At 42.0% G+C, this 26,025-nt stretch overlaps 1 protein-coding gene across 1 annotated transcript in view; it reads right to left on the minus strand.

The window, feature by feature from the left end:
• Positions 1–26,025, minus strand: part of LOC121585075 (aminopeptidase O (putative)) — a 119,405-nt gene that overhangs the window by 48,228 nt on the left and 45,152 nt on the right. Inside the window, exons 7-11 of the mRNA XM_041901426.2 lie at positions 24,159–24,265; positions 16,695–16,797; positions 16,427–16,534; positions 9,423–9,466; positions 8,511–8,571 (exon numbers count right to left, since the gene is read on the minus strand). Coding sequence (XP_041757360.1) covers positions 8,511–8,571; positions 9,423–9,466; positions 16,427–16,534; positions 16,695–16,797; positions 24,159–24,265 — 423 coding nt within the window. The remainder of the gene's footprint in view (positions 1–8,510; positions 8,572–9,422; positions 9,467–16,426; positions 16,535–16,694; positions 16,798–24,158; positions 24,266–26,025) is intronic.

Consider the following 26,025-nt stretch of genomic DNA (forward strand, 5'->3'; position numbering starts at 1 on the left):
GGGAGAGAGAAACGGTGAGAATGATAATGTGGAGAGAGATGAGGAAGGAGAAAGATGAGAGTAGAGCGAGAGAGAGAGGGAGGGGGTAAAGAGAGAAGAGAGAGGCTATGTGTGTGACTAACAGATCTGAGAGAGAAGTGTATAATCAAACACTACAGTGTGTACAGAGAGAGAGTGAGAGAGTCCTATCAAATCTAAAAATGTCAAGCAGACAACCTAAGAAAATGAACAACAATGACAAATGGTTTGATGAAGAATGCAAAAACGCAAGAAAGAAATTGAGAAACCTATCCAACCAAAAACATAGAAACCCAGAAAACCTGAGCCTACGCCTTCTCTATGGTGAATCACTAAAACAATACAGAAATACACTACGGAAAAAGAAGGAACAGCACGTCAGAAATCAGCTCAATGTAATTGAGGAATACATAGAATCTAACCACTTCTGGGAAAATTGGAACACTAAACCAACAACAACACGAAAAGCTATCTATCCAAAACAGAGAGGTATGGATAAACCACTTCTCCAATCTTTTTGGCTCTTTAACAAAGAACTAAGAACAAACAGCAAAAACATATACATGATCAAATACAAATCTTAGAATAAACTATTAAAGACTACCAGAACACACTGGATTCTCCAATTACATTGAATGAACTACAGCACAAAATACAAACCCTCCAACCCAAAAAGGCCTGTGGTGTTGATGGTATCCTCAATGAAATGATAAAATATACAGACCACAAATTCCAATTGGCTATGCTTAAACTCTTTAACATCATCCTCAGCTCTGGCATCTTCCCCAATATTTGGAACCAAGGACTGATCACCCCAATCCACAAAAGTAGAGACAAATTTGACCCCAATAACTATCGTGGGATATGCGTCAAACAGAAACCTTGGGAAAATCCTCTGCATTATCATTAACAGTAGACTCATACATTTCCTCAGTGAAAACAATGTAGTGAGAAAATGTCAAATTGTTTTTTTTAAACCAAATTACCATACGACAGACCACGTATTCACCCTGCACCCCCTAATTGACAAAAAATAAACCAAAACAAAGGCAAAGTTGTCTCATGCTTTGTTGATTTAAAAAAAGCTTTTGACTCAATTTGGCATGAGGGTCTGCTATACAAATTGAAGGAAAGCGGTGTTGGGGGAAAAACATACATTATAAAATCCATGTACAGAAACAACAAGTGTGCAGTTAAAATTGGGAAAAATACACACATTTCTTTCCACAGGGCCGTGGGGTGAGACAGGGATGCAGCTTGAGCCCCACCCTTTTCAACATATACAGTGAGGGAAAAAAGTATTTGATCCCCTGCTGATTTTGTACATTTGCCCACTGACAAAGACATGATCAGTCTATAATTTTAATGGTAGGTTTATTTGAACAGTGAGAGACAGAATAACAACAATAATATCCAGAAAAACGCATGTCAAAAATGTTATAAATTGATTTGCATTTTAATGAGGGAAATAAGTATTTGACCCCTCTGCAAAACATGACTTAGTACTTGGTGGCAAAACCCTTGTTGGCAATCACAGAGGTCAGACGTTTCTTGTAGTTGGCCACCAAGTTTGCACACATCTCAGGAGGGATTTTGTTCCACACCTCTTTGCAGATCTTCTCCAAGTCATTATGGTTTCGAGGCTGACGTTTGGCAACTCAAACCTTCAGCTCCCTCCACAGATTTTCTATGGGATTAAGGTCTGGAGACTGGCTAGGCTACTCCAGGACCTTAATGTGCTTCTTCTTGAGCCACTCCTTTGTTGCCTTGGCCGTGTGTTTTGGGTCATTGTCATGCTGGAATACCCATCCCTGACCCATTTTCAATGCCCTGGCTGAGGGAAGGAGGTTCTCACCCAAGATTTGACGGTACATGGCCCCGTCCATCGTCCCTTTGATGCGGTGAAGTTGTCCTGTGCCCTTAGCAGAAAAACACCCCCAAAGCATAATGTTTCCACCTCCATGTTTGACGGTGGGGATGGTGTTCTTGGGGTCATAGGCAGCATTCCTCCTCCTCCAAACACGGCGAGTTGAGTTGATGCCAAAGAGCTCCATTTTGGTTTCATCTGACCACAACACTTTCACCCAGTTCTCCTCTGAATCATTCAGATGTTCATTGGCAAACTTCAGACGGCCCTGTATATGTGCTTTCTTGAGCAGGGGGACCTTGCGGGCGCTGCAGGATTTCAGTCCTTCACGGCGTAGTGTGTTACCAATTGTTTTTTGGTGACTATGGTCCCAGCTGGCTTGAGATCATTGACAAGATCCTCCCGTGTAGTTCTGGGCTGATTCCTCACCGTTCTCATCATCATTGCAACTTCACGAGGTGAGATCTTGCATGGAGCCCCAGGCCGAGGGAGAATGACAGTTATTTTGTGTTTCTTCCATTTGCGAATAATTGCACCAACTGTTGTCACCTTCTCACCAAGCTGCTTGGCGATGGTCTTGTAGCCCATTCCAGCCTTGTGTAGGTCTACAATCTTGTCCCTGACATCCTTGGAGAGCTCTTTGGTCTTGGCCATGGTGGAGAGTTTGGAATCTGATTGATTGATTGCTTCTGTGGACAGGTGTCTTTTATACAGGTAACAAACTGAGATTAGGAGCACTCCCTTTAAGAGTGTGCTCCTAATCTCAGCTTGTTACCTGTATAAAAGACACCTGGGAGCCAGAAATCTTTCTGATTGAGAGGGGGTCAAATACTTATTTCCCTCATTAAAATGCAAAACAATTTATAACATTTTTGACATGCGTTTTTCTGGATTTTTTTGTTGTTATTCTGTCTCTCACTGTTCAAATAAACCTACCATTAAAATTATAGACTGATCATTTCTTTGTCAGTGGGCAAACGTACAAAATCAGCAGGGGATCAAATACTTTTTTCCCTCACTGTATATCAACTAATTGGTGAGGGCACTAGAACAGTCTGCAGCACCTGGCCTCACCCTGCTAGAATCTGAAGTCAAATGTCTACTGTTTGCTGATGATCTGGTGCTTCTGTACCCAACCAAGGACGGCCTACCGCAGCACCTAGATCTTCTAGGCCCTGACAGTAAATCAGCAAGATAAAAACAATAGTGTTCCAAAAAAGGTCCAATTGCCAGGACCACAAATACAAATTCCATCTAGACACCATTGCCCTAGAGCACATTAAAAAACTATACATACCTCGACCTAAACATCAGCGCCACAGGTAACCGCCAAAAAGCTGTGAACGATCTGAGAGACAAGGCGAGAAGGGCCATCTATGCCATCAAAAGGAACATAACATTCAACATACCAATTAGGATCTGGATAAAAATACTTGAATCAGTCATAGAATCCATTGCCCTTTATAGTTGTGAGGTCTGGGGTCCATTCACCAACCAAGAATTCACAAAATGGGACAAATACCAAATTGAGACTTTGCATGCAGAATTCTGCAAAAACATCCTCAGTTAAACACCAAATAATGCATGCAGAGCAGAATTAGGCCGATACCCTCTAATGATCAAAATCCAAAAAAGTGCAGTTAAATTCTACAACCACCTAAAAGGAAGCGATTCCCAAACCTTCCATAACAAAGCCATCACCTGGAGAAGAGTTCCCTAAGCAAGCTGATCCTGGGGCTCTGCTCACAAACACAAACAGACCCCACATAGCCCGAGGACAGCAACACAATTCAACACAACCAAATCATGAGAAAATAAAAAGATAATTACTTGACACATTGGAAAGGATTAACAAAAAAACAGAAAACTAGAATGCTATTTGGCTCTAAACAGAGAGTACACAATGGCAGAATAACTGACCACCGTGACTGAACCAAAATTAAGGAAAGCTTTGACTATGTACAGACTCAGTGAGCATAGCCTTGCTATTGAGAGAGGTTGCCGTAGGCAGACCAGGCTCTCAAGAGAAGACTGGCTATGTGAGTGTACTGTTTACTGTACATTTTTTATTGTTTATTTCACTTTTGTTTATTATCTATTTCACTGGCCCTTTGAATTGAATTGAGAGAGAGAGAGAGAGAGAGAGAGAGAGAGAGAGAGAGAGAGAGAGAGAGAGAGAGAGAGAGAGAGAGAGAAAGAGGAGGGGCTAGCAACACAGACCAACACATAGCCTAGGTAAACACAAGCTAAAAGGGTAATAACTAGGTGGTGATGCTAGCATCTATAGGATCATATTTACAAAAACACACACACACATGCAGACACACAAAAACAAACACACACACACACACAGCGGTATGCTCTAGCAGCGATGCAGCTGTCAACATTCCCTCAGATTCTGGTGAGAGTTGGTTCAATACTTAAGTTGTCTGTGAGTGTGTTTGTGTGTTTATGTGGGTGTATATGAATGAATCTGGTCTTATGTGTTAGTGTGTTTTGCCCTTGTGTGTGTTTTTATGCATGTTTGGGGAGAGAGAGAGAGAGAGAGAGAGAGAGAGAGAGAGAGAGAGAGAGAGAGAGAGAGAGAGAGAGAGAGAGAGAGAGAGAGAGAGAGCTAGAGAGAGAAACAGAGAGAGAAACAGAGAGAGACAGAACGAGAGACAGACAGTCGTGGTATATTGGCCATACAGTGGGGGGGAAAAGTATTTGGTCACCTACAAACAAGCAAGATTTCTGGCTCTCACAGACCTGTAACTTCTTCTTTAAGAGGCTCCTCTGTCCTCCACTCGTTACCTGTATTAATGGCACCTGTTTGAACTTGTTATCAGTATAAAAGACACCTGTCCACAACCTCAAACAGTCACACTCCAAACTCCACTATGGCCAAGACCAAAGAGCTGTCAAAGGACACCAGAAACAAAATTGTAGACCTGCACCAAGCTGGGAAGACTGAATTTGCAATAGGTAAGCAGCTTGGTTTGAAGAAATCAACTGTGGGAGCAATTATTAGGAAATGGAAGACATACAAGACCACTGATAATCTCCCTCGATCTGGGGCACCACGCAAGATCTCACCCCGTGGGGTCAAAATGATCACAAGAACGGTGAGCAAAAATCCCAGAACCACACAGGGGGACCTAGTGAATGACCTGCAGAGAGCTGGGACCAAAGTAACAAAGCCTACCATCAGTAACACACTATGCCGCCAGGGACTCAAATCCTGCAGTGCCAGACGTGTCCCCCTTCTTAAGCCAGTACATGTCCAGGCCCGTCTGAAGTTTGCTAGAGTGCATTTGGATGATCCAGAAGAGGATTGGGAGAATGTCATATGGTCAGATGAAACCAAAATATAACTTTTTGGTAAAAACTAAACTCGTCGTGTTTGGAGGACAAAGAATGCTGAGTTGCATCCAAAGAACACCATACCTACTGTGAAGAATGGGGGTGGAAACATCATGCTTTGGGGCTGTTTTTCTGCAAAGGGACCAGGACGACTGATCCGTGTAAAGGAAAGAATGAATGGGGCCATGTATCGTGAGATTTTGAGTGAAAACCTCCTTCCATCAGCAAGGGCATTGAAGATGAAACGTGGCTGGGTCTTTCAGCATGACAATGATCCCAAACACACCGCCCGGGCAACGAAGGAGTGGCTTCGTAAGAAGCATTTCAAGGTCCTGGAGTGGCCTAGCCAGTCTCCAGATCTCAACCCCATAGAAAATCTTTGGAGGGAGTTGAAAGTCTGTGTTGCCCAGCGACAGCCCCAAAACATCACTGCTCTAGAGGAGATCTGCATGAAGGAATGGGCCAAAATACCAGCAACAGTGTGTGAAAACCTTGTGAAGACTTACAGAAAACATTTGACCTGTGTCATTGCCAACAAAGGGTATATAACAAAGTATTGAGAAACTTTTGTTATTGACCAAATACTTATTTTCCACCATAATTTGCAAATAAATTCATAAAAAATCGTACAATGTGATTTTCTGGATTTCTTTTTCTCATTTTGTCTGTCATAGTTGACGTGTACCTATGATGAAAATTACAGGCCTCTCTCATCTTTTTAAGTGGGAGAACTTGCACAATTGGTGGCTGACTAAATACTTTTTTCCCCCACTGTATATCATGAACCCCAGAGGTGCCTTATTGCTATTATAAAAATAACAAAATTGTCTGATATACCACGGCTGTCAGCCAATCAGCATTCAGGGCTCGAACCATCCAGTTTATAATACATTTTTAACCGCTAATAATATTATATTTTAAACATTGTTTCTCTTGAAACGTTTTGTGTGTGTAATGTTTGTTTAGTTTAATTCACTTTGTTGTTTTTTGTCGTTGTTGTGTAGTTTTTTCACTTGCTTTGGCAATGCAAATATGTTTCCAATGCCAATAAAGCCCATTTGAATTGAACAGAATAGTGTAGAATGTAGTGAGCGTTGAGGCAGTAAAGTGCCATTGTGTTGAAGGATACCAGACATAGCTGTTTAACAGCCTAGATCACTGCTGCCATTCCCTGCATAGCAAGGCTTCTACGCACGCATGCACGCACCCACACACGCACACATGCACACACCCACACGCACCCACACACACACACACACACACACACACACACACACACACACACACACACACACAGACACACAGACACACAGACACACAGACACACAGGGAAAGGAACTGAGTTACACAGGGAAAGGAATTGGCCCTCAATCCCTTCAATGCATTATAGGCCCCACTTGTAAAAGCACCCCAAGTGCTCAAAGAAACACACTCTTTGAGGTTGTAGAGATGCACGGTACAAGCTCAAACACATACATACTAGACATTTAAGCGCTGTGTAGTGAGCCTTATGGTACAAAATGGCTGCTGTGCATAAATCAGGTAGAATCGTGTGTTCCCGAAAATCTGAAATAGCCAGTGTAATGAAAAAGTAGCCATTTATGGAGGTGCTATGACTTGCCACCCACAATGGTTTTGTCATACAAAATCGCATTTGGCGGCATTTGATTTGCACCCCATTAATATCAACTACAGTCCCATGTAGCTCAGTTGGTAGAGCATGGCGCTTGCAACGCCAGGGTTGTGGGTTCGATTCCCACGGGGTGCCAGTATGAAAATGTATGCACTCACTAACTGTAAGTCGCTCTGGATAAGAGCGTCTGCTAAATGACTAAAATGTCAAATGTAAACTAAGTAGCCGGCCACATAAGGGTTAGTTAGCGCTCATGGAAAACACAATACTACACATTGGATGAGGTGAGTTCCCTTTCCCTTCACAAACACACTGCTAACAGCTTTCACATCTGATCAAAGTTGTAGGGTTGCAAAATGTCTGAAACTTTCCCAAAATGATCCTTGACGGAGGATTTAAGGACTTCCTGTTTATTTCCTCCTGATTCCAGGCATATTCCAACTGGAATTTCCGAGAAACTTGAATTTTGGGAAAGTTGCTGCAATTTTGCAACCCTAGATAGGGGAAATATAAACACAATGCATCAGATAAGAACAGTCCTTTCAATGCTCTGGTGACTGGAGGGCCCTTATTGAAATTTGATTTGAAATTTGATTTGAAGTGACATGACCCACCCTAGATTCATCATCCCCAAACTGCCTGCTTTCTCAAACTAACAGTGGTCTAAAATAGAAAGCTGTTCAGTTCCCATTCCATTTGGCCTTTCTGGGATGTGTGTGGATGTCATTGTTTATTATTAGGTCTCTAAACAGTTTCCTGCCATTTTCTATTTCCAGCCATGTTCAAGTTCAATGTATTATTAACCTTAAGAGTAATGGACCAAGTCAAGGAACGAAAAAGGACTATCTAAAAGGGTTCGATTGATCCAAGTGCTGCCATTGTTACCGACACATCAAACCGTCACTCATTCCGAGGTTGGGATGATGACATCATCCCAGTGAATATTCCAGGAGGTGAAGGTTGCCAGACAGCGGAACACCACAAGGTAATTAAGATCAGTTACCATGGTGATTACAGTAGGAGTAGTCGTTGATAGATTGTGAGGTAGTCGGGGGAGTGGGAGGGCTGTGGCTAGCAGACAGCTGAGAGTTTTCAAGTTTTAAATGGTATCTGTGCACTAGGACCTCCTAATGAAGAGAGAAACATAGCACCATTCATATCCACTTGTGTTAATGCAAGAGAAATTAGTCATGTGACTCTGCTGATAGAGCAAAATACTTTATTTGAACACCAAGAAGTAGAGAGAGAAATAGAAAGAGAGAGAGAGAGAGAGAGAGAGAGAGAGAGAGAGAGAGAGAGAGAGAGAGAGAGAGAGAGAGAGAGAGAGAGAGAGAGAGAGAGAGAGAGAGAGAGAGAGAGAGAGAGAGAGGGTAGTGTGTGTGTGCTCTCAAATTCAAACCTTGTGCATCACATTTTCAATAATGTATTGGTATTCCACAATGTTTTTATTGTAATGAAAAACACATAGTTGTTAAGCTTGAACTGGTTGGTGTCTGCCTGGTGTTTCTGTCTGCCAACTCTCTGTCTTGTAATAATAAAAAAACTTGAACCAAAAAAGGAATAGGTTTACAGTCCAACCTACACATCAATATACTAGGCATTTTCTGGCCAGTCTAACTGCATTCAGTACGTTCCAACCATGCAGCTTACCTTAGGAATTCCTGGTCGATCCAGCCAGTCTGCATAAATAGCTTCAAGGGTGAGGCCTTGTCTGGAACACAATGGCAGAACATAATTATTATTGTTAATGTAACCACTGTTATTACCTAAGACACAATGATAGAACATCATCCTGGGAAAATAGTTATCGTAATGTCCAAAATATTTAGGGCAACACCTTCAAATACAGATGTAGGATCTTAATTTGACCCCTACAAAAACGTCCATTAATTATAATCCACAAAATAATTCAAATGTCCTGTTACTGCAGGATTCGTTTCCTGCTGTAGCAAACTGGCTCAAATTAAGATCCCACATCTGTAGTACAAAAGGGGAAATTCAGGCACATTTATGCACACACACACAGACGCACGCAAATACACACGTATGCATGCATATGCACGCACACATGCAAGCACACACAAGTCTCCTAAGCCTGTCTCAGTCTCTTTCAGTCCGTGGTGTTTACAGTCAGAAGTAGCAGACACAAATATTGACCGTCCCTAACTCTCCCTCCAACTCTCACTTTAATTTAATCAATCTGCTCTGGACATAGGCTACAGCACAGGCAGGGAGAAGACACGCTCTGAGAGGAGGGAGGAGGGGGGAGGGAGGAGGAAGGAGGGGGGAGGGAGGAGGGGGAGAAAGGGAGTGAGAAGATAGAAAGAGAGTGAGATAAAGGGAGGGACAGCTAATTTGTAGTGAGGGAGAGGCAACGAGAGAAAGATTGAATAGAGAGGAGAGAGACAATAAACGAAGGAGGAGAGAAAGAGAGGGAGTGAGATGAGAAGAGAGGAAAGAGATAGCAGAGCAAGAGAGAGCAGTTCTCTTTTCACCGCTCAGTAAACATTAGTGGATCTGGGTTTACAGTTGTCAGTTTATGAATTACTAATATCCACTTACCTCTCCATGTCAGGAAAGGTCTCCAGAAGCATTTGCAAGAAATCCTGAACCAAAACATGAATGATTAATTGCATGTAGTTCAGTGTATGTATTTAACAGTATGTACAGTGGGGGGAAAAAGTATTTAGTCAGCCACCAATTGTGCATGTTCTCCCACTTAAAAAGATGAGAGAGGCCTGTAATTTTCATCATAGGTACACGTCAACTATGACAGACAAAATGAGATTTTTTTCCCCAGAAAATCACATTGTAGGATTTTTAATGAATTTATTTGCATATTATGGTGGAAAATAAGTATTTGGTCAATAACAAAAGTTTCTCAATACTTTGTTATATACCCTTTGTTGGCAATGGCACAGGTCAAACGTTTTCTGTAAGTCTTCACAAGGTTTTCACACACTGTTGCTGGTATTTTGGCCCATTCCTCCATGCAGATCTCCTCTAGAGCAGTGATGTTTTGGGGCTGTCGCTAGGGCAACACAGACTTTCAACTCCCTCCAAATGATTTTCTATGGGGTTGAGATCTGGAGACTGGCCAGGCCACTCCAGGACCTTGAAATGCTTCTTACGAAGCCACTCCTTCGTTGCCCGGGCGGTGTGTTTGGGATCATTGTCATGCTGAAAGACCCAGCCACGTTTCATCTTCAATGCCCTTGCTGATGGAAGGAGGTTTTCACTCAAAATCTCACGATACATGGCCCCATTCATTCTTTCCTTTACACGGATCACTCATCCTGGTCCTTTTGCAGAAAAACAGCCCCAAAGCATGATGTTTCCCACCCCCATGCTTCACAGTAGGTATGGTGTTCTTTGGATGCAACTCAGCATTCTTTGTCCTCCAAACACGACTGAGTTGAGTTTTACCAAAAAGTTATATTTTGGTTTCATCTGACCATATGACATTCTCCCAATCCTCTTCTGGATAATCCAAATGCACTCTAGCAAACTTCAGACGGGCCTGGACTTGTACTGGCTTAAGCAGGGGGACACGTCTGGCACTGCAGGATTTGAGTCCCTGGTGGCGTAGTGTGTTACTGATGGTAGGCTTTGTTACTTTGATCCCAGCTCCCTGCAGGTCATTCACTAGGTCCCCCCGTGTGGTTCTGGGATTTTTGCTCACAGTTCTTGTGATCATTTTGACTCCACGGGGTGAGATCTTGCGTGGAGCCCCAGATCGAGGGAGATTATCAGTGGTCTTGTATGTCTTCCATTTCCTAATAATTGCTCCCACAGTTGATTTCTTCAAACCAAGCTGCTTACCTATTGCAGATTCAGTCTTCCCAGCCTGGTGCAGGTCTACAATTTTGTTTCTGGTGTCCTTTGACAGCTCTTTGGTCTTGGCCGTAGTGGAGTTTGGAGTGTGACTGTTTGAGGTTGTGGACAGGTGTCTTTTATACTGATAACAAGTTCAAACAGGTGCCATTAATACAGGTAACGAGTGGAGGACAGAGGAGCCTCTTAAAGAAGAAGTTACAGGTCTGTGAGAGACAGAAATCTTGCTTGTTTGAGAAAAAAAAATCTCATTTTGTCTGTCAGAGTTGACGTGTACCTATGATGAAAATTACAGGCCTCTCTCATCTTTTTAAGTGGGAGAACTTGCACAATTGGTGGCTGACTAAATACTTTTTTCCCCCACTGTATGTATGTACAATTGAAGTCGGAAGTTTACATACATTAAAACTTGTTTTTCAACCACTCCACAAATTTCTTGTAAACAAACTATAGTTTTGGCAAGTCGTTTTTCAACCACTCCACAAATTTATTTTTAACAAACTATAGTTTTGGCAAATCGGTTTACTTACTTACACAAGTAATTTTTCCACCAATTGTTTACAGACAGATTATTTCACTTATAATTCACTGTATCACAATTCCAGTGGGTCAGAAGTTTACATACACTAAGTTGACTGTGCCTTTAAACAGCTTGGAAAATTCCAGAAAATGATGTCATGGCTTTAGAAGCTTCTGATAGGCTAATTGACATCATTTGAGTCAATTGGAGGTGTACCTGTGGATGTATTTCAAGGCCTACCGTCAAACCCAGTGCCTCTTTGCTTGACATCATGAGAAAATCAAAAGAAATCAGCCAAGACCTCAGAAAAAAAAATTGTAGACCTCCACAAGTCTGGTTCATCCTTGGGAGCAATGTCCAAACGCCTGAAGGTACCAAGTTCATCTGTACAAACAATAATACGCAAGTATAAACACAATGGGACCACGCAGCCGTCATACCGTCAGGAAGGAGACGCATTCTGTCTCCCAGAGATGAACGCACTTTGGTGTGAAAAGTGCAAATCAATCCTAGAACAACAGCAAATGACCTTGTGAAAATGCTGGAGGAAACAGGTACAAAAGTATCTATATCCACAGCAAAATGAGTCCTATATTGACATAACCTGAAAGGCCGCTCAGCAAGGAAGAAGCCAATGCTCCAAAACCGCCATAAAAAAGCCAGACTACAACTGCACATGGGGACAAAGATCATACTTTTTTGAGAAATGTCCTCTGGTCTGATGAAACAAAAATATAACTGTTTGGCCATAATGACCATCGTTATGTTTGGAGGAAAAAAGGGAACGCTTGCAAGCCGAAGAACACCATCCCAACCGTGAAGCACGGGGGTGGCAGCATCATGTTGTGGGGGTGCTTTGTTGCAGGAGGGACTGGTGCACTACACAGAATAGATGGCATCATGATGAAGGAAAATTATGTGGATATATTGAAGCAACATCTCAAGACATCAGTCAGGAAGTTAAAGCTTGGTCGCAAATGGACAATGACCCCCCAAGCATACTTCCAAAGTTGTGGCAAAATGGCTTAAGGACATCAAAGTCAAGGTGGCCATCACAAAGCCATCACAAAGCCCTGACCTCAATCCTATAGAAAATGTGTGGGCAGAACTGTAAAAGCATGGGCGAGCAAGGAGGCCTACAAACCTGACTCAGTTACACCAACCTCTGTCAGGAGGAATGGGCCAAAATTCACCCAACTTATTGTGGGAAACGTTTGACCCAAGTTAAACAATTTAAAGGCAATTCTACCAAATACTAATTGAGTGTATGCAAACTACTCACCCACTGGGAATGTGATGAAAGAAATAAAAGCTGAAATAAATCATTCTCTCTACTATTATTCTGACATTTCACATTCTTAAAATAAAGTGGTGATCCTAACTGACCTAAGACAGGGCATTTTTACTAGGATTAAATGTCAGGAATTGTGAAAAACTGAGTTTAAATGTATTTGGCTAAGGTGTATGTAAACTTCCAACTTCAACTGTATGTATGCATGTACAGTGAGGGAAAAAAGTATTTGATCCCCTGCTGATTTTGTACGTTTGCCCACTGACAAAGAAATGATCAGTCTATAATCTTAATGGTAGGTTTATTTGAACAGTGAGAGACAGAATAACAACAAAAAAATACAGAAAAACACATGTCAAAAATGTTATAAATTGATTTGCATTTTAATGAGGGAAATAAGTATTTGACCCCCTCTCAATCAGAAAGATTTCTGGCTCCCAGGTGTCTTTTATACAGGTAATGAGCTGAGATTAGGAGCACACTCTTAAAGGGAGTGCTCCTAATCTCAGCTTGTTACCTGTATAAAAGACATCTGTCCAAAGAAGCAATCAATCAATCAGATTCCAAACTCTCCACCATGGCCAAGACCAAAGAGCTCTCCAAGGATGTCAGGGACAAGATTGTAGACCTACACAAGGCTGGAATGGGCTACAAGACCATCGCCAAGCAGCTTGGTGAGAAGGTGACAACAGTTGGTGCGATTATTCGCAAATGGAAGAAACACAAAAGGACTGTCAATCTCCCTCGGCCTGGGGCTCCATGCAAGATCTCACCTCGTGGAGTTGCAATGATCATGAGAACGGTGAGGAATCAGCCCAGAACTACACGGGAGGATCTTGTCAATGATCTCAAGGCAGCTGGGACCATAGTCACCAAGAAAACAATTGGTAACACACTACGCCGTGAAGGACTGAAATCCTGCAGCATCCCCAAGGTCCCCCTGCTCAAGAAAGCACATATACAGGGCCGTCTGAAGTTTGCCAATGAACATCTAATTGATTCAGAGGAGAACTGGGTGAAAGTGTTGTGGTCAGATGAGACCAAAATCGAGCTCTTTGGCATCAACTCAACTCGCCGTGTTTGGAGGAGGAGGAATGCTGCCTATGACCCCAAGAACACCATCCCCACCGTCAAACATGGAGGTGGAAACATTATGCTTTGGGGGTGTTTTTCTGCTAAGGGGACAGGACAACTTCACCGCATCAAAGGGACGATGGACGGGGCCATGTACCGTCAAATCTTGGGTGAGAACCTCCTTCCCTCAGCCAGGGCATTGAAAATGGGTCGTGGATGGGTATTCCAGCATGACAATGACCCAAAACACACGGCCAAGGCAACAAAGGAGTGGCTCAAGAAGAAGCACATTAAGGTCCTGGAGTGGCCTAGCCAGTCTCCAGACCTTAATCCCATAGAAAATCTGTGGATGGAGCTGAAGGTTCGAGTTGCCAAACGTCAGCCTCGAAACCTTAATGACTTGGAGAAGATCTGCAAAGAGGAGTGGAACAAAATCCCTCCTGAGATGTGTGCAAACCTGGTGGCCAACTACAAGAAACGGCTGACCTCTGTGATTGCCAACAAGGGTTTTGCCACCAAGTACTAAGTCATGTTTTGCAGAGGGGTCAAATACTTATTTCCCTCATTAAAATGCAAATTAATTTATAACATTTTTGACATGCGTTTTTCTGGATATTTTTGTTGTTATTCTGTCTCTCACTGTTCAAATAAACCTACCATTAAAATTATAGACTGATCATGTCTTTGTCAGTGGGCAAATGTACAAATGTACAAAAAAAGGATCAAATCCTTTTTTCCCTCACTGTATGTATGTACAGTACCAGTCAAAAGTTTGGACACACCTACTCATTCAAGGGTTTTTCTTTATTTGTACATTGTAGAATAATAGTGAAGACATCAAACCTATGAAATAACACATATGGAATCATGTAGTAACCAAAAAAGTGTTAAACAAATCAAATTCTTCAAATTGCCTTGATGACAGCTTTACATTGTAGTCATTTAGCAGACGCTTTTATCCAGAGCGACTTACAGTTAGTGAGTGCATACATTTTCATACTTTGTACAGTCTTGGCATTCTCTCAACCAGCTTCATGAGGTAGTATGGGGGGTATACAGAAGATAGCCCTATTTGGTAAAAGACCAAGTCCATATTATGGCAAGAACAGCTCAAATAAGCAAAGAGAAACGACAGTCCACCATTACTTTAAGACATGAAGGTCAGTCAATACAGAACATTTCAAGTACTTTGAAAGTTTCTTCAAGTGGAGTCGCAAAAACCATCAAGTGCTAGGATGAAACTGGCTCTCATGAGGACCACCACAGGAATGGAAGACCCAGAGTTACCTCTGCTGCAGAGGACAAGTTCATTAGAGTTACCAGCCTCAGAAATTGCAGCCCAAATAAATGCTTCACAGAGACACATCTCATCATCTCAACATCAACTGTTCAGAGGAGACTGTGTGAATCAGGCCTTCATGGTCAAATTGCTGCAAAGAAACCACTACTAAAGGACACCAATAAGAAGAAGAGACCTGCTTGGGCCAAGAAACACGAGCAATGGACATTAGACTGGTGGAAAGTTGTCCTTTGGTCTGGAGTCCAAATTTGAGATTTTTGGTTCCAACCGCGTGTCTTTGTGCGACGTGGTGTGGGTGAACGGATGATCTCCGCATGTGTATTTCCCACCGTAAAGCATGGAAGACGAGATGTTATGGTGTGGGGGTACTTTGCTGGTGACACTGTCTGTGATTTATTTAGAATCCAAGGCACACTTAACCAGCATGGCTACCACAGCATTCTGCAGCGATATGCCATCCCATCTGGTTTGGGCTTAGTGGGACTATCATTTGTTTTTCAACAGGACAATGACCCAACACACCTCCAGGCTGTGTAAGGGCTATTTTACCAACAAGCAGAGTGATGGAGTGCTGCCTCAGATGACCGGGCCTCCACAATCCCCTGACCTCAACCCAATTGAGATGGTTTGGGATGAGTCGGACCGTAGAGTGAAGGAAAATCAGCCAACAAGTGCTCAGCATATGTGGGAACTCCTTCAAGACTGTTGGAAAAGCATTCCAGGTGAAGCTGGTTGAGAGAATGCCAAGAGTGTGCAAAACTGTCATCAAGACAAAGGGTGGCTATTTGAAGAATCTCAAATATAAAATATATTTTGATTAGTTTAACACTTTTTTGGTTACTACATGATTCCATATGTGTTATTTCATAGTTGTAATGTCTTCACTATTATTCTACAATGTAAAAAATAAAGAAAAACCCTTGAATGAGTAGGTGTATCCAAACTTTTGACTGGTAGTGTATGTATGTATGTATGTACAGTATGTATGCATGTATAGAATGTGTGTGTGTGTGTGTGTGTGTATGTATAATGATTAGTGTTCTTAAAATAACTCTGTGCCTGTGAACCTAGGTCACTGCTTTGGGTCTGAACGTGTTTATGAAACATTCATTAATGAATGGGGCCCCGGGGCCTCTACTGCAGGCACCAAGGGCCAGGTGTGGTGGCTCACATACACACACGGACACAACAACACACACAGACGTGCAGACACACACTCAAAAACACACACATGACCAGGTGTGATCGCTCACAGTCATAAGGTTCTAGCAGGACCAACAGCTCTTGACTCGTAATGCATGCGGATCAACATTTACATAGAGAGAGAGTTTCAAATGCTGACTGCTTTAACCCTTTCAGTACCACCTCAACCGACACCTTAATGGTTTCAGTGCAGCAGAATGCCTGTCTGCATTCATGAGTGACCACTAACAACTTGTGTGAGACAGAGTTGACTCCAAGGTGAGGTTAACAGCATTTCTCTTAGTGGTATAACAGTTTTCCATCTGAAATGGACTTTGTGTTTGTAGTAACACAGTAGCACCTACCTGAGAGAGAATGAGTTGTCCATGATATTTCTTCACAAAGAGTCTAAAGAAGTTGAGGAAGCGTTCTTGTCCTACTTTACTGGCCAGGAACCTGAGGAGGAAGTAGCCCTGGAACAGAAAACACACACAGTATCCATCAGAGCAGGAGGGGACATCAAACACCAAACAAATACAAACCTAAAGAGATGGGAGACAGACACCTACAGTATCTGATAAGCTACTGCCAGCTACTGTCACACTGGTCCTATTGTGTGTTCTTTCTCTTTACCTTGAGGTAGTGGACTTGCATGAAGGTTTTCTCAGGGTTGAGGGCATGTTTGACCAGGGACGACCCAGACTCACTGACCTGGCCTGTTCTCTCCATGTTGGGCCTGCACACAGACAGTCAGACAGACAGTCAGACAGACACTGACAGCTAGACAGCCAGACAGACACACTGACAGCCAGACAAACAGACACACACACAGACAGCCAGACGGAACAGTCAGACAGACAGACACACAGACAGCCAGACAGACAGTCACACAGACAACCAGACAGGACAGTCAGTGGTGTACTACTTTCCCTGCTCCTATTTCTTTCTTTCAATAGACATTACTATGGTATGACCGTTTTGAAATGTAAAGTGGGCTCCTTTTCCAATAGATGAGGAAGTTAAAAGGAATAGTCCAGCAGTGTAACCCCTCTCATTGGTCCTGTACATTAAACAGGCTGCCATTGTGCTAAAGGCAGGCCACAAATCACATCCAGATTTATAATGGCATTCTATAGTGTTTATACGACCTCACCCCGCTACGCTTGGACTTTACTGCTCAAGACTCACTGAGCTCTGCCTTCATGAGAACACACACGCACACCCACACGCTCGCATGCACATGCACGCACACAGAAGACACACACACACAAAACAATGAAACACACACACACACACAGACAGCTCACATGAAAAAATACTACAGTTTACTATAGAATCCTACAGTACTTACTATAGAATTCTATAGCAAACTGTAGTATACTGTAGAATACAATACTACACATTGAAGTATCCCTCGATCATGTGCAGTCCTTACTGTAGAATCTTGTAAGATACTGTAGAATACTATAATAAATCCTACGGTATACTACAGTCTGCAAAAACACTACAGTAAATGCTACATTAATGTCCACAAAAACGCTACAGTAAATGGCACAGTTATGTCCGTAAAAACACTACAGATTTTTAACTATAGTAATACTACAGTATTTAAATTTGCATATATCCTGCCCATTCCCCTCCCCCATATCCCAATTTGTGCCACCCATAAGTGAGAAACATACATGCCAAGTATAGACCATATATTGTGTTCCTACAGGTTATAGAAAGAGCAGAAACTCTGAACTATCCGGTCAGACCCCAGTTCTATACCTCCTACAGCTTATAGAAAATGTGCTCTTTTAGTATTTCTCCAGTAGGTTTCCTCAAAGATAATAAAACTAAAACACTATAGTATACTACAGTAATATATTCAAAAACACTCTAGTAAATACTACAGTATACTACAGTCCGCAAAAGCACTACAGTCTGCAAAAACACTTCAATTTATCTATAGTAATACTACAGTAATTCTACTATAGTAAACTATAGTATTTTTTCATGTGGGAATACACACACAAAAACAATACAACAAACAAAGTGATTCCTGTGCTCTGTCTGGCTCTGGATGTAATGATAGTTTCAGTTAAATGTATTGATGATTTAGAGAAGATTAACTCAGGCTGCCAATACTGAGCCCTTGAAAGAACAGTCTGCTCCCGTCGATACATAGGCAGGGCAGGCGCCTGGCTAGCTGATCAATACACTCCTCATCACTGCCCATTTCTCTCAGCTCCCTCTGACTGAGGGAACACGAGGCACGGCTACAGACAGGGTGAGACACACACACTCACACTCACACACACACACACACACACACACACATTCCTCATGACAACACATTGTATATCTCTGCAAATTACAAAGAGGTGAAACACACACACACACACAGCACTCGTCATGACAACACTGGGTATCTGTGCAATTTATCTACTGAGGCTGTGTCTCCTCTCAGCCATCTGGCCGATTGTTTGTGATTGTTTCCGGTTATACAGGCCTGGTCGGCTACCTGATTTGCCTTCTTCCACCAGCAGCTAATGGAGTATAAACTGCATTAGGGCAAGCGTGATGGGAGGGGATGGGGGGGATGAGATTGGAGGAGAGGAAATTACACTAGTGTTTGGTCTGCTCAGCGTGGACTACAGAGGAAAATCCTCAGCTTCCTGGAATTCACCGGAAACCTCTTTTTAGTACACTCTGTATGTGTGTGTGTTCACTTGAACCTCCTGTGTTCTGTCCTCTCTTGAAATTTCCTGTGGAGCTGGTAGAAGCTGAAGAAATCGATTTCAGATCCAGTACATGACTCAGGTCTGCTCAGGACACAGTTAACCACTAATTTAATAACGTCAACATTACAGTAATTATATTAATCACATCGAACAATGACATCGCTATATGTGATTGCACTACCTGGAAGAATCTCTTTGTAAAAGATAACTAAAACTAGCAAAGGTTGGTTTAACCATGAGAGATTTCTCATAGCCAGACATACAGTAGACATGGTTGACATAACTGAATACTCTAAGTTACTACTGTCTCCTGGAATCCCCTATTAGCCAGGTAAAACATAGTCAAATGAGCAAAGATTGGTTAGAACAAGTCATAACAACCCTATAGGTTGTTCAGATCATGTGTGTGTACGCTGAAATCAGTAGCTCCAGTCTGCCCACACTAGTCGCCGCTCAACTACATCGTAAATCGTGGAGTTGACTTTAGTCGGCTAATGTGCGTACTAGCAGTGAAATAAATGACTGTATACTGTAGATCAGCGATTGTCAACTGCTGTTTGTTTATTTACATGTTTAATTACATTTTTATGAAAAATACCCCAGTCTGAACTTAAACGACTAAAACCAGGTAGAAAGTGTGTAGAAATTATATAATATAATATAATATAATAATAATATAATTAATAATTTAAACTCTGAACTATTTTTCTTCAATCACATTATTAGCAGCACTATTTAGCGGATTTTGTTGATTTTAGTGAGCTTAACATTCTTCATCAAGAAAATCGGTAAAATTGAATTATTGACCATAAAAAAGGTATGGCTGTTCCCTTGTCAAATAATTGGTACATTTACTATCAACATAGCATTCAAAATTGTTTTCCAGATTGCATTTTGGCAACAACAAAGAAATTGTGATGCGAATATTGGATCGCCACTGAGAACCTGGTTCAATTTGGGTGAAGAGGCAAAACCAGTTGAGAACCACTGCTGTAGATGACTCTTTGTTCACCACAGTTCTACCCAGAGATCTCTTCTATCTCTCATGTCTTCTGATGTGTTCATTTCTCTGTGAGCTCTCTCCTGATCCCCTTCCCTCCCCATTTCTCTCTGTCTTTCTGTCCACAGGTGATAAGACAGACCCCTTTTTAGACCGGAGCATATCTCCCCAGAGCAGTCTGTGTGTATATGTGTAAGTGCGTGAGTGAGTGAGAGAGATATACAATCAGAGAGAGCGAGAGACATATAATAATATCACTATCATTATTATTCCTTAATTACAAACAGTCTAGTACATTCCTGTCTTTGACCATCGTCGCTACATGTTTACTTTGACAATGTAAGTGTTTACTTTCCATATTAATAAAGTATACTGAATTGAATTAAATTAGAGAGAGATAGAGAGAGCGTGAGAGAGCGAGAGTGTGAGTGCGAGAGAGAGAGCGAGAGAGAAAGAGAGAGAGAGAGAAAGAGTACTGTATGTGTGTGTGAGAGAGAGAGAGAGAGAAAGAGTGAGAGAGAGAAAGAGTACTGTATGTGTGTGAGAGAGAAAGAGAGAGAGAGAGAGAGAGAGAGAGAGAGAGAGAGAGAGAGAGAGAGAGAGAGTACTGTATGTAGGTGTGTGTGTTAGAAACAGCAACAGATGTGTGGGGAGAGAGAAAGCGTGGACACAGATTCATCATAGACCTATTAGACAAAGGATACCCAACCATTACAATGCCCTGGATGGATGGGTGGGAGGGTGAATCTGTTTCTAGGCAAGGGTGTGTGTATGTGTGCCTTTATGGGTGTGTGCGTATCAGAGGAACTCAGAGGCTATTACCAGAGTAGACAGCACTTTATGTCACACACACAGGTTTATAGCTCCTTAGGGTATATCCTTACGTCTACAGATTACACAGGTTTCACTGTGGAAACTGGATAAGGTATAAAAACACTAGCAACTACACTGATAAATCAGCAGGAAGAATCACCTCTCAGCCTCAGTCTCTAAATATAACTATTCTCAAAGGGACAGATAAACTACGGGGCCCTCCTGGGCCAGGCTTTATACACCAGTATTTGTGTGTGTGTGTGTGTGTGTGTGTGTGTGTGTGCGTGTGTGCATGCTTGTAAGTGAATGAACGTGTAAGTGAATGCTGCTTGCATGCAAAACTGTGTATGTGTTCAAAAGTGGGTTTGAGCAGTGACCGAGTGAACTTGAACAACAAAACCAGCCTTCAGATGAGTAATCTGCTGCTTTGGACAGGGAGTACTGTTTTGGGTTGTTCCATCTCATCACGCCTTCTAGAATGTTCAGAGCACTGACAACAAAACTATGTGTTATTTATAATATATTTCACCACAATTCATGTCTGGCAATGGAGCCACATCAGCTTTGTATAGGGAGGAAGTCTAGGGAGTCTGTCACTGGCCTGTACCCAACACCGGAACAGCCTGACTGACTAGGATCTTCTGACCTTGCTCCCAATGTTATTCCACACATTTACACTGGTAATATGACTAGAAAAACTCATAGAGACATGGCTTGCTAAGTCTATAAAACAGCCATCGCTAGGCTAGGGTAGTCAAGGGTTAATCGAAGGGGATTACTCTGTATTTTGGCCAAACTTGGACTGTGTTGCAAATTAATTGTTTCTTCATATGCTTTGAGATTTCTACAGGGTGTTTGGGATTCATTGCTAGTAACTTTCCAGGGACTGCACTAGGCAAACGAGTTATCGTTGTCAGAACTAAAATGTATGCACGCATGACTGAAAGTCGCTTTGGATAAAAGCGTCTGCTAAATGGCATATTATTATTATTATTATTAGGGTGCTTTCACAAAAGACCTAAGCAATCAGAATGTATGGGGGTGTGAATTCTGTTAGCATGATTCTTGAGTTTTTTATTTTTTTTATTTATCTAGCCCTGTCAGGTGCCAATAAACCGGCACACCTTATGTATGGCCACAACTGCTCCACCTGAATCTCAGGAATGCACTGTGATGTTATCTCCACACACAGACACACACACACACACACACACACACACACACACACACACAGTGGGGGGAAAAAGTATTTAGTCAGCCACCAATTGTGCAAGTTCTCCCACTTAAAAAGATGAGAGAGGCCTGTAATTTTCATCATAGGTACACGTCAACTATGACAGACAAATTGAGAAAAGAAAATCCAGAAAATCACATTGTAGGATTTTTTATGAATTTATTTGCAAATTATGGTGGAAAATAAGTATTTGGTCACCTACAAACAAGCAAGATTTCTGGCTCTCACAGACCTGTAACTTCTTCTTTAAGAGGCTCCTCTGTCCTCCACTCGTTACCTGTATTAATGGCACCTGTTTGAAGTTGTTATCAGTATAAAAGACACCTGTCCACAACCTCAAACAGTCACACTCCAAACTCCACTATGGCCAAGACCAAAGAGCTGTCAAAGGACACCAGAAACAAAATTGTAGACCTGCACCAGGCTGGGAAGACTGAATCTGCAATAGGTAAGCAGCTTGGTTTGAAGAAATCAACTGTGGGAGCAATTATTAGGAAATGGAAGACATACAAGACCACTGATAATCTCCCTCGATCTGGGGCTCCACGCAAGATCTCACCCCGTGGGGTCAAAATGATCACAAGAACGGTGAGCAAAAATCCCAGAACCACACGGGGGGACCTAGTGATTGACCTGCAGAGAGCTGGGACCAAAGTAACAAAGCCTACCATCAGTAACACACTACGCAGCCAGGGACTCAAATCCTGCAGTGCAAGACGTGTCCCCCTGCTTAAGCCAGTACATGTCCAGGCCCGTCTGAAGTTTGCTAGAGTGCATTTGGATGATCCAGAAGAGGATTGGGAGAATGTCATATGGTCAGATGAAACTGCTCGTGTTTGGAGGACAAAGAATGCTGAGTTGCATCCAAAGAACACCATACCTACTGTGAAGCATGGGGGTGGAAACATCATGCTTTGGGGCTGTTTTTCTGCAAAGGGACCAGGACGACTGATCCGTGTAAAGGAAAGAATGAATGGGGCCATGTATCGTGAGATTTTGAGTGAAAACCTCCTTCCATCAGCAAGGGCATTGAAGATGAAACGTGGCTGGGTCTTTCAGCATGACAATGATCCCAAACACACCGCCCGGGCAACGAAGGAGTGGCTTCGTAAGAAGCATTTCAAGGTCCTGGAGTGGCTTCTAGCCAGTCTCCAGATCTCAACCCCATAGAAAATCTTTGGAGGGAGTTGAAAGTCCGTGTTGCCCAGTGACAGCCCCAAAACATCACTGCTCTAGAGGAGATCTGCATGGAGGAATGGGACAAAATACCAGCAACAGTGTGTGAAAACCTTGTGAAGACTTACAGAAAACGTTTGACCTGTGTCATTGCCAACAAAGGGTATATAACAAAGTATTGAGAAACTTTTGTTATTGACCAAATACTTATTTTCCACCATAATTTGCAAATAAATTCATTAAAAATTCTACAATGTGATTTTCTGGAATTTTTACTCATTTGTCTGTCATAGTTGACGTGTACCTATGATGAAAATTACAGGCCTCTCTCATCTTTTTAAGTGGGAGAACTTGCACAATTGGTGGCTGACTAAATACTTTTTTCCCCCACTGTACACGTACACTTATAGCTCTACCCACAAGTTATCGTCAATGTTCAGAGATTATAATGGATGATAACCATTGCCACAGACTCCACAGCTACAAAGCAATGGATTGAATTTACAATTGTGCTGAGAGACAAATGGTGAGGGCCGGATAACAGACAAACCACTAATGAATCAGAGGAAGGCCCTCAAAATTGTCAAAGACTCCAGCCACCCTAGTCATAGACTGTTCTCTCTGCTACCGCACGGCAAGCGGTACCGGAGTGCCAAGTCTAGGTCCAAAAGACTTCTCAACAGCTTCTACCCCCAAGCCATAAGACTCCTGAACAGCTAATCATGGCTACCCGGACTATTTGCACTGCCCCCCCACCCCATCCTTTTTACGCTGCTGCTACTCTGTTAATTATTTATGCATAGTCACTTTAACTCTACCCACATGTACATATTACCTCAACTACCTCAACTAGCCGGTGCCCCCGCACATTGACTCTGCAACGGTACCCCCTGTATATATAGCCTCCCTACTGTCACTTTATTTTACTTCTGCTCTTTTTTTCTCAACACTTTTTTGTTGTTGTTTTATTTTACTTTTTTGTTAAAAATAAATGCACTGTTGGTTAAGGGCTGTAAGTAAGCATTTCACTGTAATGTCTGCACCTGTTGTATTCGGCGCATGTGACCAATACAATTTTATTTTATTTTATTTTATTTGAATAGTCAGTCAGATAGACTGACAGGCCAGTTAACCAATGAGAAATGGACCTGAGGATCTGCAGCTGCTCCACAGAGTTCTGTAGTTCGTCTGAGAGTCTTCTCCACCTCAGCAGAGCCTTGAGTTTAGACTGTCCCTCTGTCTCTTTGCTGGACAACTACACAGAGAGAAAGAGGAGAGGGAGAGATGGAGGAGGGGAAGGAGAGAGATGGACAGGAAGGAGAGAGAGAGAGACAGAAAGACGGTGAGAGAAAGATGGAGGGACGAGGGGCAGAGAAAGACAGAGAGACCAGAGCGAGACAAAGAGAGCGAGAGCGACAGAGAGGGTGATAAAAAGAAAGGATACATGTGGAATAATACCAGTAGTTGAGTTTCCCACTGTTTCTGCCTATAGTTCTACTGTGAGTAAAAATAACGTCTGCTTCCCAAAGGACATCCTATTCACTATAGTGCAATACTACCCTATGGGCCCTGGTCTAAAGTAGCACTTTATAGGGAATAGGGTGCTATTTGGGATGCAGACCATGTCAGGGTTTAACTGTTTGAACTGAGCCAAACCCATGTCATAAAAGTGACATGATTAAAGAGCATAGACAAAAGAAGAACATTTCTGGGTAATTCTAGATGCCAAGGGGAAGAGTGTGGGAGGATTGCAACTATATAGACATGAAAAACAACTTCACCCTCCTTTTTCTCCTTCTTTCCACTGTCTTTATGATGGGACCAAGAGTTTTACTCTATGTTGGCACCAAACGTTCCATGACAATAAGTCTAATTTGCATTGGATTCAATCGGCTTGGGAGTTTTGGGTTCAACATGAGACTCGTTACAATTTGAAATGTAAAGCTGAGTTTAGTCACTTTACCAAACTGCTCTGTATATAGTATATGGCTCTGGGTGATACAAACATGAGAAGAACAACGTTGGGTAATTGTAGATGGCGAGGAAAAAAGAGTGTGTACATGAAAACAATCCACTTTAGGGCTGTCCCTGACTAAAAAACATCTTGGTCGACCGAGAGTCATCTGTTCTTTCGGCAAAAAATGTTCTGTGTATTTTTCCATATATAGAAACATCCTATATGCAGCTACATGCACTGAGCTTGTCTGATGCTTTAAGCGCTCTGTTTGATTAAATAATTAAGACACACAAATGACTAAAGAGAGTCCGACCGCAATTGATTTGATTGTGCCGAAATGGAACGGTTTATTTATTGTTTACGCTAATTATTCAAGGGATGCTTTGTTGTTTTATTTTAAAACTAAAACGCTTTGATTGGATTTCAAATCATGAATGACTCTAAGCTGTGTGATGACATGAACGAATGAATGATTGATTGATACAGTAGCTTATATAAGTACTGAAATACAGGCCTAAGTAAGACTAAACAGGATGCGCTCTTAGGCTACAGATCTATGGTACAATAGTTATACAAGGCTGCTACAGACTACTAAGCCTACTAATGATAATGACATTACTTATTATTATAATGATGATCATAATAATAGTAATAATAATAATAATAGTAATAATAACAATAAGAAGGAGATCAAGAAAAATGAGCGTTATTATTATTATAATAAATTTTTCAGACAATTTGGAAGAGTGTAAACAACACTAAATACATTATAAGTAATACCAGAGAGGCTGTTCTAACGACAAAAAAGGGTGAAGCTTTTATTACATCATAGCAAAGATTAAAAACAGCCGAATTTGTGAAATAGTTTATCCGACATGTTGTGGCTGCGTGAGGCTTGGTGCTCACGGAATCAGTAGGCTATAAACAAACACTCAAACAGGCAACACAAGCAGGATCTGTCTTATTTCTGTAGATATACAGTGCCTTCGGAAAGTACTCAGACCCCTTTACTTTTTCCACATTTTGTTACGTTACAGCCTTATTCTAAAATGGATTAT

Source organism: Coregonus clupeaformis, chromosome 16 (assembly GCF_020615455.1).
Source record: "Coregonus clupeaformis isolate EN_2021a chromosome 16, ASM2061545v1, whole genome shotgun sequence".
NCBI lineage: Eukaryota > Metazoa > Chordata > Actinopteri > Salmoniformes > Salmonidae > Coregonus > Coregonus clupeaformis.